The sequence below is a fragment of the Mustela putorius genome, unplaced genomic scaffold (assembly GCF_011764305.1).
Source record: "Mustela putorius furo isolate JIRA1106 unplaced genomic scaffold, ASM1176430v1.1 tig00000596_pilon_pilon_pilon, whole genome shotgun sequence".
NCBI lineage: Eukaryota > Metazoa > Chordata > Mammalia > Carnivora > Mustelidae > Mustela > Mustela putorius.
Window position 1 is genome coordinate 15,152,920 of NW_025421428.1, and position 14,882 is coordinate 15,167,801.

General features: G+C 58.7%; 1 protein-coding gene across 2 annotated transcripts in view; it reads right to left on the reverse strand.

Annotated features, from left to right (window-relative positions):
• CAMSAP1 (calmodulin regulated spectrin associated protein 1) overlaps positions 1–14,882 on the reverse strand; it is a 54,357-nt gene that overhangs the window by 27,721 nt on the left and 11,754 nt on the right. For both annotated transcript variants that reach the window (XM_045082851.1, XM_045082850.1), the window contains exons 2-3: positions 7,010–7,272; positions 5,880–6,041 (exon numbers count right to left, since the gene is read on the reverse strand). In XM_045082851.1, coding sequence (XP_044938786.1) covers positions 5,880–6,041; positions 7,010–7,272 — 425 coding nt within the window. The remainder of the gene's footprint in view (positions 1–5,879; positions 6,042–7,009; positions 7,273–14,882) is intronic.

The following is a 14,882-nucleotide window of genomic DNA, read 5'->3' on the forward strand; positions in this document are numbered from 1 at the left end:
GAGGGGCGCCTGGGTGGCTCAGTGTGGACCCTGGACTCTTGATCTTAGGGGCTTGTGTGTTCGAGCCCCATAATGGCAGGGATTACTGAAAACGAGAACTTTAAAAAAATTAAAATAAAAAAGGGAAGACCGCCAACAGAGCGCGAAGACGTTAAGAGGAGGAAGGGAGAGACGCGGCACAAGCGCGCCAGTGGTCAGGAAGCTGAGCGGCTGTGCTTCAGGAGTGGAGGCGGCCCTGGGGACGAGGACGGGCACCTGGACGAGAGACAGACACTCCCTGATGACAAAAGGGTTAATCCATCCAGGAGATACAGAAATCCTAGAGACCGTACCTGTAACAGCAGACCGCAAGGACAAACACAGAGGAGCAGAACCCAAGACGGGCACCGAGACCACAAGGCCTGTCACAGGCGGCGGGACAGGGCGCCCACAGCCGGGGCGCCCATGGCAGAGCACCCCACAGTGCTGGCACAGCACGCGCCGTGTGCCCTCACCCGCTGAGTGCTCAAGAAAGCCGCTCTGCAGACCGTCAGACCCCAACAGAGTCGGGGCTGACATCGCGGACTCTACTGTCTGAGCACAAGAGAGTGTGAAACCGGAGCACTGCAGGAGCCCAGCAGCCGCCCAGCCACGCGCAGACTCAGCCCACACTCCAGGTAAGCCACGGGGGGAGGAGGATGCCGCAGGGGGAGCTGCGGGCGGCGCCCTGAGAAGGACAAGCGCCCCAGCACGCAAACAGGGCGCTCCTGCTGGAGAGCTACAGGCTGGCGCGGAGACAGGGCTGTAAGTGCTCGCTTTCTGCCTTCAACCAGAGAGGAGAGCAAAGCGAACTCAAAATAAAAAGGAAGAAAAGTTCAATAGCAAATAAAAGAAATCAGGAAAAATCTAAAGCATGTTTTTAGAAGATCACAGAAGATGACAAAGCAGACCAAACGGAGGAAAGAAACTCAAGTGACAGCAACAAGAGGAGACGTCACTACAGACATGCACACATTGAAGGGATAATAATTTAATTCAATCATTTAGGTAAAACTGAGATTCCTTAGAAGTCACAAGTCACCCAAACTGACACAGAATTAAATACAAAACCCGAAGTCGGGCAGCATACTTGAACACGCAGCTAACCACAGACTACCTACAAGCGTCTCCAGTCCTCGGGAAGGAACGGAGGAAAGCCGTGGGAAGCTGGCTGCACACGTCCGCTCCAAGGGCACCTGGACAGACCAACGAGGCCAAGTGCTGGCAACAGTCAGGGGCACCGGGGCTCCCTCATTAGTGGGAGATTCGTCACTTGCGAAGACACTCCGGCAACCTCCTCCAACGGTCGGTCATATGTCCATGTACTCCTCTGTACGCTACTCAACGAGACGAAAACACACCCCGCCTGTGGACCTGTGCACAGTGTCCCTGGCAGGGTCAGTCACAAGAGACGGACCCTGGGAACAAGCGTGGTGCCCATCAGCAGGGGACCGGGAAGCCACGCTCTGCTCATACAACGGAAGCCTCCTGAGTTCGAAAAGAAAACCGCTGGCAGACACACTAGCGTGGATCGATGTCAGAACCATTTCATTCCACGGAAGCAGCGAGCCACAAAATGAGCACATACACGGGTCTATTTCTATCAAAACCTGAAAGAGCTAACACTAACCCCCACGGAAGAAAGCAGACCAGCAGTGATCTAGGCTATAGCACTACTGTACAGGGGACAAAGGGACTCTGTGAAGTGACGGAGATGTCACCTTGACTGTGAGTGTTAAACACACAGCCACTTGTCAAAACTCAAACATACAGCAGTGAAGGTAGGTTTTGTTTGTTTGTCAAAGACTAAGCAACTGGCCAGCCATCAAGAAAAATGAAAAAAGCCACAGCAAGATGGTGCTGGTCCAACTCCAGAACTCCGGACACAGGACAGCTCAGTCACTCACAGAGAGCAGGGACTCTGGAGAACAGCTCAGTGGGGAGTCCCAGCCCGAGGGAGGGCAATCCCCAGGCCCCTCCAGAGTGCCCGATGACCCAGCGGGAGGGAAAGGGGCCTGCTCAGAAGCTGGGGATGCGGGCAAAGCCACAACCTTTCTGAGCACGCGGCCATGTCCGCACACGCTCCCGGCACAGCAGCACCAGCTGAGAGGGAGAACGGGGGCCGGCCCAGCACGGACGCCAAGGGCTCTCCAGATGGTGGTGCGGCAAGGGCCAGCCGGCAGGTAGGCAAGAGCTAGGTGGCAACCACCGAACCACTCAGGCTGGGCAGCACAGTCCCTAGAAGTGATGCCGCAGAGGAAAAAAACCCAGAGGTCGCCGACAGGCATCGACTCCACAGTGGCTGAAAGGGGGGGCAGCACACAGACACAGAAAGGAAGTGAACCCACAGAAACATGTTCCCAAGTGAAAACAGGCCAACACGGCAGTGAGAAAAGCCAAAATCTGTACCCAAGCCTACTCACCCAGCAGGAATCTGGGGAACACACTGCCGACAAGCACAGCTTCGAAGAAGACCCAGATGTCCTCAGGCATGAAGACTGATGCCGGAGAGAAAGCTCCTACGGGAACTCCCGAGCGCCTGAACCTTGTTAAACATGCAGCAGTTTTCAGTGGGAAGAAAACCCACCCGCAGAAGGAAGGTGGGAAGGTCTCTAGGCCCCCTTCCAAGCCACCAGGCGCCCGAGGACCCACAGCCACTGGAGTCCATGTGGGAAAGGCTTTGGGGACCTCACGGCTCGTCACAGCTCCAGGAAAACCCTGAGTGCAGAGAGCGTGGGGTGCATCTTGCCCTGCATCGGAGCGCACATCCCAGAGGAGCCTCGCAAGCAGCTGAGTGAGCACAGCCCCCGTCTGACACTGGGAGTCCACGCTGGAGCGAAACCGCCGTGAAGCTGTGAGCGCAGCAGCCCTGGCCAGGGCTCAGCACTCGGCCAGCGTCGAAGAACACAAAGGAGGGAAAATCGATCAACGTAAGAAGCTTGTGTTCACATGGAAATGCTAAGGAACTAGCGAAACATGGAGAACACTGAATAAAAATGTAACTACTGAGCAAGGACAAAGAAAAGTCACCAAAAAAACAGAAGCAAGTATTAACTCCAGGAAAACCAAAGTGCGGCACTCAAGAAAGGGGTCGCGAGCTGTGACAATGTCATTCCTAGTCACAGTTATGTCACCTCTGACTGCAGATCCAACCCCAGCAGGCCACGTGACCACAGGAGGCCGCCAGGGACCTAAGGGGAAGGTCCCATGAGCGAATGCCTACCAGAAGCAGATACGCCAGAAGCAGGGCATTTCTTTACAACAGAGGTTAGTGCCAGAAAACAGCCGTGAACGGATGAAAGTGACGCTGCCGAACCACACGACAACCACCTTCCGCATCGAAGGCACGGCCCACAGGCAAACAGAGGCAACAAGAACCTGGAGAACCGTGTACAAAAACACTGCAACACGGAGGGCAACCCCTAAAATATGTGAAACGTGATCACGTAGGGGAGAAAAGGAATACACCCCACCCCCAAAGAAATATGACCAAAGATGATAAACAATTTACTGGGGGGAAAAAAAAGAAATAGCCAAACATATACCCTATTTTTTAAACTCTGATTTGCCCAGTGAATGAAAACATAAAAGTAAAAGATGACACTATGTTTCACCCTTAAAAATGGCAAGTTCTTTTTCAGTCATCTCCGATCTAGGGGAAGTCGCGGAGTAAGACGCCTTCATGAACTAACAGTATGAAACACCAGTCCGACCGCCACACTCAGAACCTGCAGAAACCACTCTAAAGCCTTTAGAAAAAAACCTCACCTAGGTGGCGAGCAGAAGCAAAATGCGCATGGCCACCTACGTAGCCCACACCCAGAGACTACAGCAGGCGGGCCGCAGGCCAGCCCAGACACCCCTCCCCATCCTGCCAAGAGCAAGCCTCAGCTGGGGGCCCAGCAGCTGGAAGCACCCAGTTGTGCCTTTAAGCCTACATATTACATCCAAATGAACAAAAATGATGAGAGTTTATATTAAAACGCTACATTTCCAACTGGAAAAGTTACAGCAAATATATATTTGATTTTGTTTACTCATGGTGTTTTCTAAATTTTCTATAATGACCATGTCATTTCGTTTATAAACGGAAAAACTCAATGCAAGTTGTTAGAGGGGGAGAAAGGCTAGAACTTGAACTTCAGCGGTGAGGGAAGGAGGAACATAGAGCACAAGGTCAAGACACCCTGCGCAGGCCGTGTGGCGACGGACAGCGGCTCTGTCTGCGGTAACCACGGCTGGGAGAGAGCTGTCCAATCGCTATGCTGACCTCCCGAAACAAACGTAGCTTTGTAGGTCGCCGGTAAGAACACACACACCCAACGCCTGACCTCAGAAGCTCACGCTGGATTTACAGAAACAACCCCTGCGAGCACGGGCAAAGCAGTGGACTCTAAGTTTCACCTTAGCTCATGATCTCAGGACGGTGGCACCAGAACGGACGCCACACTCCGCGTGAAGCCTGTTTGAGTGTCTTGCTCCCTCTTCCTCTGTCCCTCCCTACCTCTCGCTCTCCAAACAAAACAAAGAAGGAAAGAATCACTCGGGGTTCAGTTTCCTATGAAAACACACAGCAGCCCCAAACATCTTTTTCTTTGTTTGTTTGTTTTAAATCTTATCCATTTGACAGAAATCACAAGGGGGCAGAGAGGCAGGCAGGGGAGAGAGGGGGAAGCAGGCTCCCCACTGAGCAGAGAGCCCAACACAGGGCTCGATCCCAGGATGCTGAGATCATGACCTGAGCTGAAGGCAGAGGCTTTAACCCACTGAGCCACCCAGGCAACCCCCCAAACATCATTTTTTAACCAAGTTCTTGTGGGTGCTTCCGACACGTGTGGGATTACACAAGCGACAAGTAAGACATGCAGCGACAAGTAAGAGGCGACCTGCTAGGCCATGGCCATGGCCAGCTTCCAAGTCCACACCAGGACCCAGAGGTTCCAGTGAACCCTGGAGAAGGCCTCTACCTCACTGGGAAGAGCTCTAGGTCATCTGGTCCTCCATCTGATCCCCCTGACCTATACCTGGGTGGGAAACCAAGTACACAACGGGCGTCTTAGTGAGAATTTACAACAGGCACTTGACATAAGGCCGTGCTTCTCAGGACAATGAAGGAAGGTCCTTTCAAAGGAGCCGACCCACACACCAGGGCCTGGCTTCACCATGATTGACTTATTCCACGGCCACGGATCCTTACCTCGCCTCTTATCAAAGCCTTACACTGTAAAGAATGCACGCACAACTGTATGAGGACGTCATTCACAACTCGTGGCACACTCAAACAGCGTGACAAGGCACAGCTCCGTCTTCTGTTCCCTCTGCTTTATGACCCAAGCGTCCCCCAGGGCACACGTGCAAATCAGGATGCTTATTAACCAAAAAGCTTTGGTGAGGTAACCCTATCAATAACACAAGCCACTAAAACTACTTCCACACTCTGCAGATTACACTGGCGGCTCCTGAACTCAAGAGGGGGAAACGGCACTCAGGAAAATACCACTTTTCTCTTAATCGCCAAAGCACCTTGTAAAATCGAGGCCTCCTTGAATGCCCAGAGGCAGGGAGATGAACCTCGACAGGCCGGGACCCGACAGGCCCCGCTCACACCCCGCCTTTCCACGGCCAGGCGCGGAGCCCTCTCGGTCCGCACGGCCGCAGGCGCAGGGCGCACACAGCACACTCGCTTCCTGCCCTCACGGGCCCCGCTCGGGGCTGGTTCTCAGTGGGACACGCAAGGAGGTGCCTCCCGTCCTCTGTGGAGACAGCACCTACCGCCCAAGGGGCACCCCAGCCCTTCACACGGCTCGAGGAGACGCTTGCAGCCCCTCGCCCCCGCCCTGGCCGCGGCCCCCGGCACTCACCTTGTTCACCCAGAACACCATGGCGTCCTCGAGGTCGTACGGAAGCTCCTTCGAGGCGCTGAATGTCGAGAAGCGCTTGACGCTGGCCACCACCTTCTCGATGCTGATCATCTCCACGGTGTAGGCCATCATGAGGGCGTCCACCATCGCCATGTGGGCGCTCTGGAAGCAGAAGCAACAGTCAGGTTCAACACAGACCCGGCTCGCAGATTCCAACCCAGCTCCGTTCTGACAAGGTCACTATCTGCACATTATCCGTCCCCAGGCTCCGGCCAACTCGGCACTCTGTGGTGTGGAGGACCCCGTGCCTTTCTCATCTCCATGGCAACCTGGAGAGCCCCTTGGGGGGGGACCCTGTTTCAGGGCTGAGACAAAAGGTCCAAGGGGAAGAGGTGTGTCCAAGGCCGCAGGACGACAAACGGGCCCCCGGGTGCCAGTCAGGAGCCCTGAAGGCTGGCGACACAGCACACCTTTGCACCCTTTCTTCCCAGAACCGAGGAACAGCCTCTTGACTCGCACAACACATCGTCACAAAGCCCACGAGTGCAAAACGCCAGTGACCAGCCCAAGCAGCAACAGGGAAGCAGGGGGAACCGCCGGCGCAGTCCCACCAGCGGTGCGGCCCCCAGAGGAAAGTGGGGACGGGGAAAGACAGGCACGTTTCCTTCTGTGTCGCGACACACACAGGCGATACGCACGAAACCACCCAACAGGACAGGCTCAGGGACGGTGGAGCACAACACCTGCAAAACCTCTGCCTCCAGCTGTTTTTATTAACAGGTCTCGGCCCACGCTCGGCGTCCACGGAGCTCTCCCAACGCCGACCAGCGCGGAGAGGAAGCGGCTCCTTCCCCACTCTCTGCAGCGACGGGCCCCCCGAGACACGCGCAGCTCAGGACCTCGCCAACACCTCGCACACACACAAACCTCGGCCGGCCTGCGGGACTCTTGTGCTCGTGCTACCTCTGCCTCAAGTTTTGGGCAGACCACGCCACGTGCAGCTGGGCCACGGGGGGACAGCCGGCAGCAGGACAGGCCAGGGCGCCATGCTGGTGGCCGTGGCCCTAGAAGCCGTAAAAGCAGTCCCCGCGGCGACGGCCCCCACCCCCACAAACGCGCGGGAAACTCACCATCTTTATGGGCGCGTGGCTGAGGTCGGGGTCCGTCACGGGGGTGTCGTCACTCTCCATCACGTAAATACCTTTCCGGGACAGGGCTTGGATGACAGACTGGTGTCCCTGTAGGGCAGCCACCTGGTCCCCCTTGAGGATGAGGCTGCAAACACGGCAGTACAGCTCACTGGACAGCAGGAGCTTGGTGACGGGCGGCTTGATGTGCTCCTGCTCGTACTGGTCAATGTAAAAGGGGTCCCTGAGGTCCTCGGGGACGTCATCTGGGCCGAGGGAAGAGAGGACCACATGAGCGTGACGCGTCCGTTCAGAACACTAACAGAGCACAGAGCTGCCGCTGATCCCGATGGGTGACTGATGACATAAAGAGACCCCAGGACTGCACACTCCCACACCTTCTCCCCTGGCAGAGGCAAACGGGCTGCTCACCCTAGCTGGGAGGGCCTGGGCAAGGCACCCCCCGGAGCAGCTTCCCCACCACCACCTCTTCCCGACACAGGAGAACCAGAAGGGGGTGTGGGAGCCCCAAGGGGGTAATGGAGGCAAAAAGCGACCGAGACACAGTGAGGCTGGAGGCGGGGCACCTGGTCCCACCACCGGCAACGCGTGCGGCCCCCAGGACCACCCAGCAGCTGGTCACCCCGTGGGACAGCGGGCAGCACCGCCGACATCAGCGCTGGGAAGGAGTTGAGCGCATCTCTCCCCTGACATCCAGCTCATCCAGAGGAGAGCGAGGCTGAATACTGCGGTCTTGACGGACGAGAAGGCCGGGCCTCTGGCCACCGCGCCATGGTCAGAGCAGCGGCGCCGGGCCTTCACCCGACTTTGGACCAGGCAGCATCAGGGCCACCCAAGCCGTGCCCATGAAGCATCACAACTCCATCAAATCGAGCATTACGAATGAGGAAACAGAAGCACAGAGCGAGTACACCAGGTGCTCAAGGTCACAAGCAGCAGAAACCAACCACGAACGCAGCCGGAGTCGGTGTCTACACCACTTCCCGCATGAACACGCCGCCGGCCACGAGCGCAGCCGGAGTCGGTGTCTACACTACCTCCCGCATGAACACGCCGGCCATGAGCGCAGCCAGAGTCGAGTCTACACCACCTCCCACAAGAGCACGCCGGCCACGAGCGCAGCCGGAGTCGGTGTCTACACCACCTCCCGCATGAACACGCCGGCCACGAGCGTAGCCGGAGTCGGTGTCTACACCACCTCCCGCATGAACACGCCGGCCACGAGCGCAGCCGGAGTCGGTGTCTACACCACCTCCCGCATGAATACACAGGCTGTCTGTGCACAGCTGGGGACACTCGTTTTCTAAATGGCTGGAATGGTCAGCCCTGTGGTGTCCCTCACACTCGCCCTGCACGATGTCAACTGCTGTCCCCCAAAAGTGGGGACACTCTGTACTCAAGTGGATTGGGAAACAGCCTGCACAGAAGCTGGTCTCCGCTGGAGAGGCCCGCAGACCTTTAACTCTCCAGCCTGAGACCTCCCCCACACAGGCTGGCCGAGCTATTTGAACCATCCCCACCTGTGGAAGGGTTCAGACGAGCCCAGTCTCTCCGAGGAGGCTGCTGAAGGAAACCCACGACACCCACGGCTGAGACCGGGGGCCGGCAGCACGCCCTCTCCCTGCACAGTCCAGGCTCTGGTCCAACTCTCAGTGGTACTGCCTGAGGAAGAGGCAACCTTGCCAGGGACCCCCAAAGCCCCCTCCGCCTGCCCTCCTGCCCCCCACCCTCCGGCCTCCGCACTCTTCTCAGAGCCTGAGTCACTTCACTGTGGCTCTGGGCCTCCTCCGTGTCCCGTCTCCTTAGCGCTTACTTCCAACAACAGTAGCTACCCTGTACGCTGCCCTTTGTTTTCAAGCTCCTGGCTCAAAGCCCGATGAGAGCATCAGGGTAGCCCAGTGGGCAGGGAGGAAGGACCAGGGCCAGAGGGTCCCACCCTTGCCTCAGGGACAAAGCAGCCAACAGCTCCAGAATGAATGGACCCTGTCAGAGACAATCCTATTTTGAAATCGCCCAGGCTTCTGAGTCACAACAGACCGTCCCACCAATAAAAGCCGCAAGGCCCAGTGGAGCAAACACAGGGAGAAGATTTCTGCCTTCTTGGTATGCGATGGTCACGCGAGAGTGGGGGCCGAGGCAGGGCCAGGTGCTAAGGGACGGACAGGAGCCAGGACAGGGAGCGGAGAGCAGCCTGGAGGACGCGCGGAGGACGCCAGACCTGGTCCCCAGCAGCACGAAGTCAGGGGAGGACAGTGAGCCAGGGAGTCCACGGTCCGAGGACATTTTCAGGGGCAACACACAAGGCTGCCCTGGGCAGGGGCAGTGGGACCAGCCAGCACTGGGGCCTCGGGATCACCCCCGCCAAGTCCTCTGCCTCTCTCCACACCTGCCCCACCTCCATCCCCTCTGCTGGTTCCCATTTCTCCAAACACTGGAAGAGGCACTGCCCATTTCACCAGGCAGGTGACCTCAGGCCGGCAGGCTGCACACCCTGACGCCAGCCCCTCCCCTGAGCTGCTCCACCCCTCCGCCCCCTGGAGACTGGCAGGTGGAGGCTGCCACCACAGAGCCTAGCCGCTGTCAGGGACCTCCACCTCCCCCGCCCGCCCTCCTGGGCGGCTCCATCTCAAGGTCAGCTGCTCAAACCTAAAGCTTCAGGGTCATCCAGTTCTCTTCCTGCCAACCTTCTGGCAACTCTGGCTGACTTTCACTCTGAAACAGATCCAGAAACTGACAGCCACTGCCATGGAGGGGACGGGACCCAGGCACAGTGGGGGGCTGGCCCTAGGAAGGACAGAGGTCCTGGAACACAGGGGCAGAAAGACACTCGAGCTGAACCCCGGAAGCTGGCGAGGCTGGACAGATCACCCATCACGACCCAGCAGCTGCCTTCGCTTTTACAGGAGGCCCACTTAGTGGGAGCTTCAAAAATAATCACTACAGGGGCGTCTGGGGGGCTCAGTGGGTTAAGCCTCTGCCTTTGGCTCAGGTCATGATCTCAGGGTCCTGGGATCGAGCCCCACATCAGGCTCCCTGCTCCATGGGGAGTCTGCTTCCCTCTCTCTCTGCCTGGTTGTGAGCTCTCTGTCAAATAAATAAATAAATAAATAGTTGCTATAAATTGATTCCCATAAACTACTTTTTAATCACGTATGGACATGAACATGAGTCCTATCACTGACTCACCTAACCTACGGAATCAGGACCCTGGCAGTTACGGGAAAATGCACCCGCTCCAGGTACACACTCTGGACCTCGACACAGGCCCCCTGCTGCCCCGTGTCCCCGCGGGACCCCGTACCCGCCCCCCAGGGCCGCAGCAGCCCCTCCCCACCCCGTCCCCCTCCAGCAGAGTCAGCGAACCAGCTGCCTCAGGGGCTCAGCGCCTGCCAGGGCTGCTTGGGCACATTTCTGAAATTTCCCATTGGTTTTACTGAAGTCAACAACCATTTTAAAAAAAGACAACTTGCAAACATCTTGGACCTATGCCCAGTGACTGATTCCCTCTCCTCTACAAGCCAAGATCAGATGGTCACAATTACCCGTTTGTTTAGGGCTCACTTACTGAGGGCCTCCCGTGAGCCAAAAACGTGCAGAAACGAGGGGTCAAACGAGCCAGAGCCGCCGCCTGGGCAGAGCCTCTTCAGACGACGGAGAAGTCACCAAGTGACACGGACACAAGGCTCTGGGCACCATGTAGAGGGGACAGGCGCAGTGGGGCACAGACGAGACCCCAGGCCGGCCCCGCAGGGCAGGGAGCAGGCCGTCGCAGCCGATGGGGCAGGAAGGGGGCCGGGACGACGACACATGAGGGACACCTGAGGCCAGGACCCTGAAGAGAGGATTCTGGGAAACCACGGCTCGAGGCCGCAGGAGGAGCCAGCCACACAGGCCACTTTGTTACTCGCCCACCAGGTGACCGACTAGGCCCGTACCCACTGCCCGCACAGGAGGGACTCGGGGTGTCCGTGGGGTCGTCAGGGACTGAGGCGGGCACAGGTGCTCAGGGGACTAGAGTAACGGGGGCGACCGGCCCCGGGGGGATCGGGGGAGTCAGAGGACAGGGGTCACTCGCTGCCAGAGCCCCACTGCAGTCAGCGGCCTGAGCGACGACGGGGGCTGGCCGTGAACAGGCAGCAGCGGGAGGGGCACCAGGTCTGCGGTGCGACCGAGGAGACGGCGAGTCTCCCGCTTGGCCGACGAGGACGGGGCTTCTGCTAACTCAAACACCAGAAGCTCAGGGTACGGCCAGGAGAGAAGGACGCTCTCGGCCGGGCACGACAGCTCCGCGGCATCCGGGGGCTCTCGCAGGGCTCCCAGCAGACGCAGAAAAACCCAGAGACCCAAGCGCTGGAGAAAGGAGCTGGCTGGGACCCACACCCCAGAAATCGTCAGGGCGGCCACGGGGAGAGCGTGCAGAGTACCCACCGCCCACGGATGGCTGCCAAGCCCTGACACGGAGAAGAGGTCAGGGCACGGGGGACCCCAGAAGGTGGGGTCAGAAGAGAACACATCCAAGCGGCAGTGATCCGCGACACAAGACCCAAGAGACTGGAAGGTGCCCGTGGATTTACAAGTGGGAGGCAGCGCTGGCCCTGGGAGGAGCCGGGTGAGGAGGGGGACGGACGAAGGGGCTGCGGAGGGCGCCACTGCTAGTGCTGGTGGCGGCCAGCTGTCTGGCTGAGAGGGATGGACAGAAGGAAGGAAAGGATGGACGGAAGGACAGACAGAAGGCAGGAAAGGGGAAGCAGCAGGGGAGTGTGAGGGCAGAGGCCACAAGCCGAAGGCGCACCCAGCAGAGAGCTGGAAGGCAGGAGGCTCCCGAGCGGGAGGGCGATGCCTGGCAACCCAGCAGAACATGGGGCCACAAGAGCGCGGTCTGGGGGACAGGGGTCCCGGTGACACAGGCCCGCAGTGACAGCAGGCACACTGTGGATGGCCAGCGACACAGGGCTAGGACCCGCAGGTGCATGTGACGCAAAGACCGTGTGGGCAATGGGAGGGCTCGGGCCAGCCCACTCCACAGAGGGAGGGCGCACAGCAAGTGCCGGAATGGAGATGGCAGCAGGTGCGCAGGCGACGGAGGGCAGCGCTTCCTACCACTGGGCCTCCCAGATCCTCAGGTGCTAAGAGGGCCTGTCCCCCCTGTCCACGGCAGAGAGCTGAGTCCTGGTGCTGAGGGGAGGGCTGGAGTCCTGGGTCTCAGGCCTCACGTAAGCATTAGCTGCCACTCTCCTCCACAGGACCGTCAAGGACTTCAAGAGGTTAAAGAGGCACGCCAAGGAAGCACCCATCCGTCGCCACGTTCCGCCCTGCAGACTGCCGCCACGTCCCCTGCACCCAGAGCTAGGCAAGGGAGCCCCTCGCCGACACTCCGCTACGGCCCCCCACGGAAGCCCAAGACCCCAACAGGCTCCAGGGGGTCTGAGGACAGCAAAGACCACCCAGCCGCCCACAACCAGCAGGACAGAACCTCAGTCCAGGGCTTCCAGCAGCCCCGCCATGCCCTGCCGCAGCCCATCTCCCACCACGGGCGGGTGCCAAGACGTCAGCACTCGTGCCACTGAGAGTGGCCACTGCTGAGGTGCCAGAGGCGGCTGTGACGGTCCCCATCAAGGACACCTACACCACCTCTCACTGGGGACGCATGGGGACAAGCCCCACAAATCATCATAAGGGCAGTAAAATCAGCCAGAGGCCTTCGAATCTGCCCACACCCCAAGCCTACGCCAGGAATGCAAGAAAGCCGAGCAGCTGTGCCAGGCGGAACCCGTGAACCCTCCTGCTCTACAGCCGCCGAGCACAGCAGCAACGCCACAGCCAACAGTCGTGCAAGCAGGCGCCCTCGCCGCCGCTGTTCTGGGGCTGCCTCGGCTGCAGGAAGCACAGACTCGTCTTCCAGCCAGACCAGAAGGACAGACCCTGGGCACCCCCTGCCTCAGAAAGCAGGAGCGGATGCTGCATAGGGAATCCCCGAGTCTGTGGTCCTGTCCCACACAACCCAAGTGGCCCCGGCATGACCCCAATGGGATCAGCACAGCAACGACTTGAGAACTACGCTGGGACCCAGGTTTCACTGTGGTGTCCTGTGGGCCGGCCAGAGTGGCCCAGGCCTTTCAGGACCCAACGAACACGGAGCTGAGCCGCACACGAGGCAGGCAGACTTGGTCTTGGCCTAACTGGGCCGCCGGTTTAAAGAAAAACTTTCTAGATCTTAACAGGATCCAGAGTCTCACATGTCAGAGTCCGAATACCCAAAACATGATCTGGATTTACTCTGCAAAGAAAACAGAGGGAACCTACAGTCAAGAGACCCCCGACCCCGCGAGGGCCCAAACGTCAGAGTCCTCTGACGGGGACCGACGGGTGTTTACAAGCACGCTCCAAGGAGGAAGAGCAAATGTTTCTTTTCTTTTTTTTTTTTAAAGATTTTATTTATTTATTTGACAGAGAGAGATCACAAGTAGGCAGAGAGGCAGGCAGAGAGAGAGGAGGAATCAGGCTCCCCGCTGAGCAGACAGCCCGATGCGGGACTTGATCCCAGGACCCCGGGATCATGACCTGAGCCGAAGGCAGTGGCTTAACCCACTGAGCCACCCAGTCGCCCCGCAAATGTTTCTTAAATGAATGAAAACACTAACACAAAACTGTGAGAAACTCCATTAAAAAGAAGTCCCAGGGTGCAGGGAAACCCAAGACCAGAGCAGAGGAGGGCCGGGCACTGCTGAAGAGAAGAGGGGGCTGCAGACCGCACAGTGCTACCCCGCGGAGGTGGAGACACCACGGCCCGGGCCAGCACGCGGCACCGCGAGCAGCAGACGTGTCAGCCCCCCGCGGGCCCCGCCCCACCCTCCCTCTCCCCTTCACTTCGAGGCCGGGGGCACAGCTCGGAGAACAGCTCTCTGACCAAGGACGGTGCCTAGGGGAGGGAAGGGTTGAGCACAAACCCCAGTGCCAGTGTCCCGGCAAGACCCTCCTAGCTCACACCTCAGAGACTCCCCAGGAAGTGCTAGTCCCTCTCCCCAGGGAAGAGAGAGCACCCGCAGCTACCACCCCTGGGGTTCCACCACAGTGCCCGCCAGCAGGACCAGTGTGAAGCAGGTGAGTACCCCGTATCTGGCAAGGGAAGACTCATGACCAGACGCAAAGTCGGGATCCTTACACCCCCGCACGGAGAGGGGCTGTCCAGTACCAGGAGGTCACACACCCCAGACGGTAGGTACACACAGAACTGACACCTTCGAGGGCCCGGCTAGCTGACGCGGACAAGGTCACCGGACACGTTCCAGAGAGCCCATGCCGCTACAGCATGCTGTCCAGTCCACCCTGTGTCCCAGGAGGATCCTGCAGCTGGGGCGCCTGGGGGCTCAGGCTGTGAAGGGTCTACCTTCAGTTCAGGTCATGATCTCAGGGTTGTGGGATCGAGCTCTGTGTCGGACTCCATGCTCAGTGGGAAGCCTGCTTCTCTCCCTCTGCCTGTCCCCTTGACTTGTGCCTGTGCTACTGGCTCGGCTCTCTGAGATAAATAAAATCTTAAAAAAGAAAGAAGAAGAAAAAGAGAAAGAGAGTAAGCCACATTTCTAGCACCTTTCAAGTTATAAGGGCAAATTTTGGATTTGCAGGGCAGGGCGAAGAGCAGGGAACCTGGGTAACCTTGCAGACACTCTCGGCTGAAAGCCCCAAAGGCTGCACCCCAAGAACAGGCTAGCACCAGAGGCTCAGCAGACCCTGAGAGCAGCTGGAGCAGCACAGGGGAGGGAGGTGACCGGCGACTGGGGCCAGGGTCTACAAACGCACGCTCCCCCCAGAGGAGGCTCCGTCTCGGGCCTCCGAGGGTCCCTGCCATCCCCCAGAC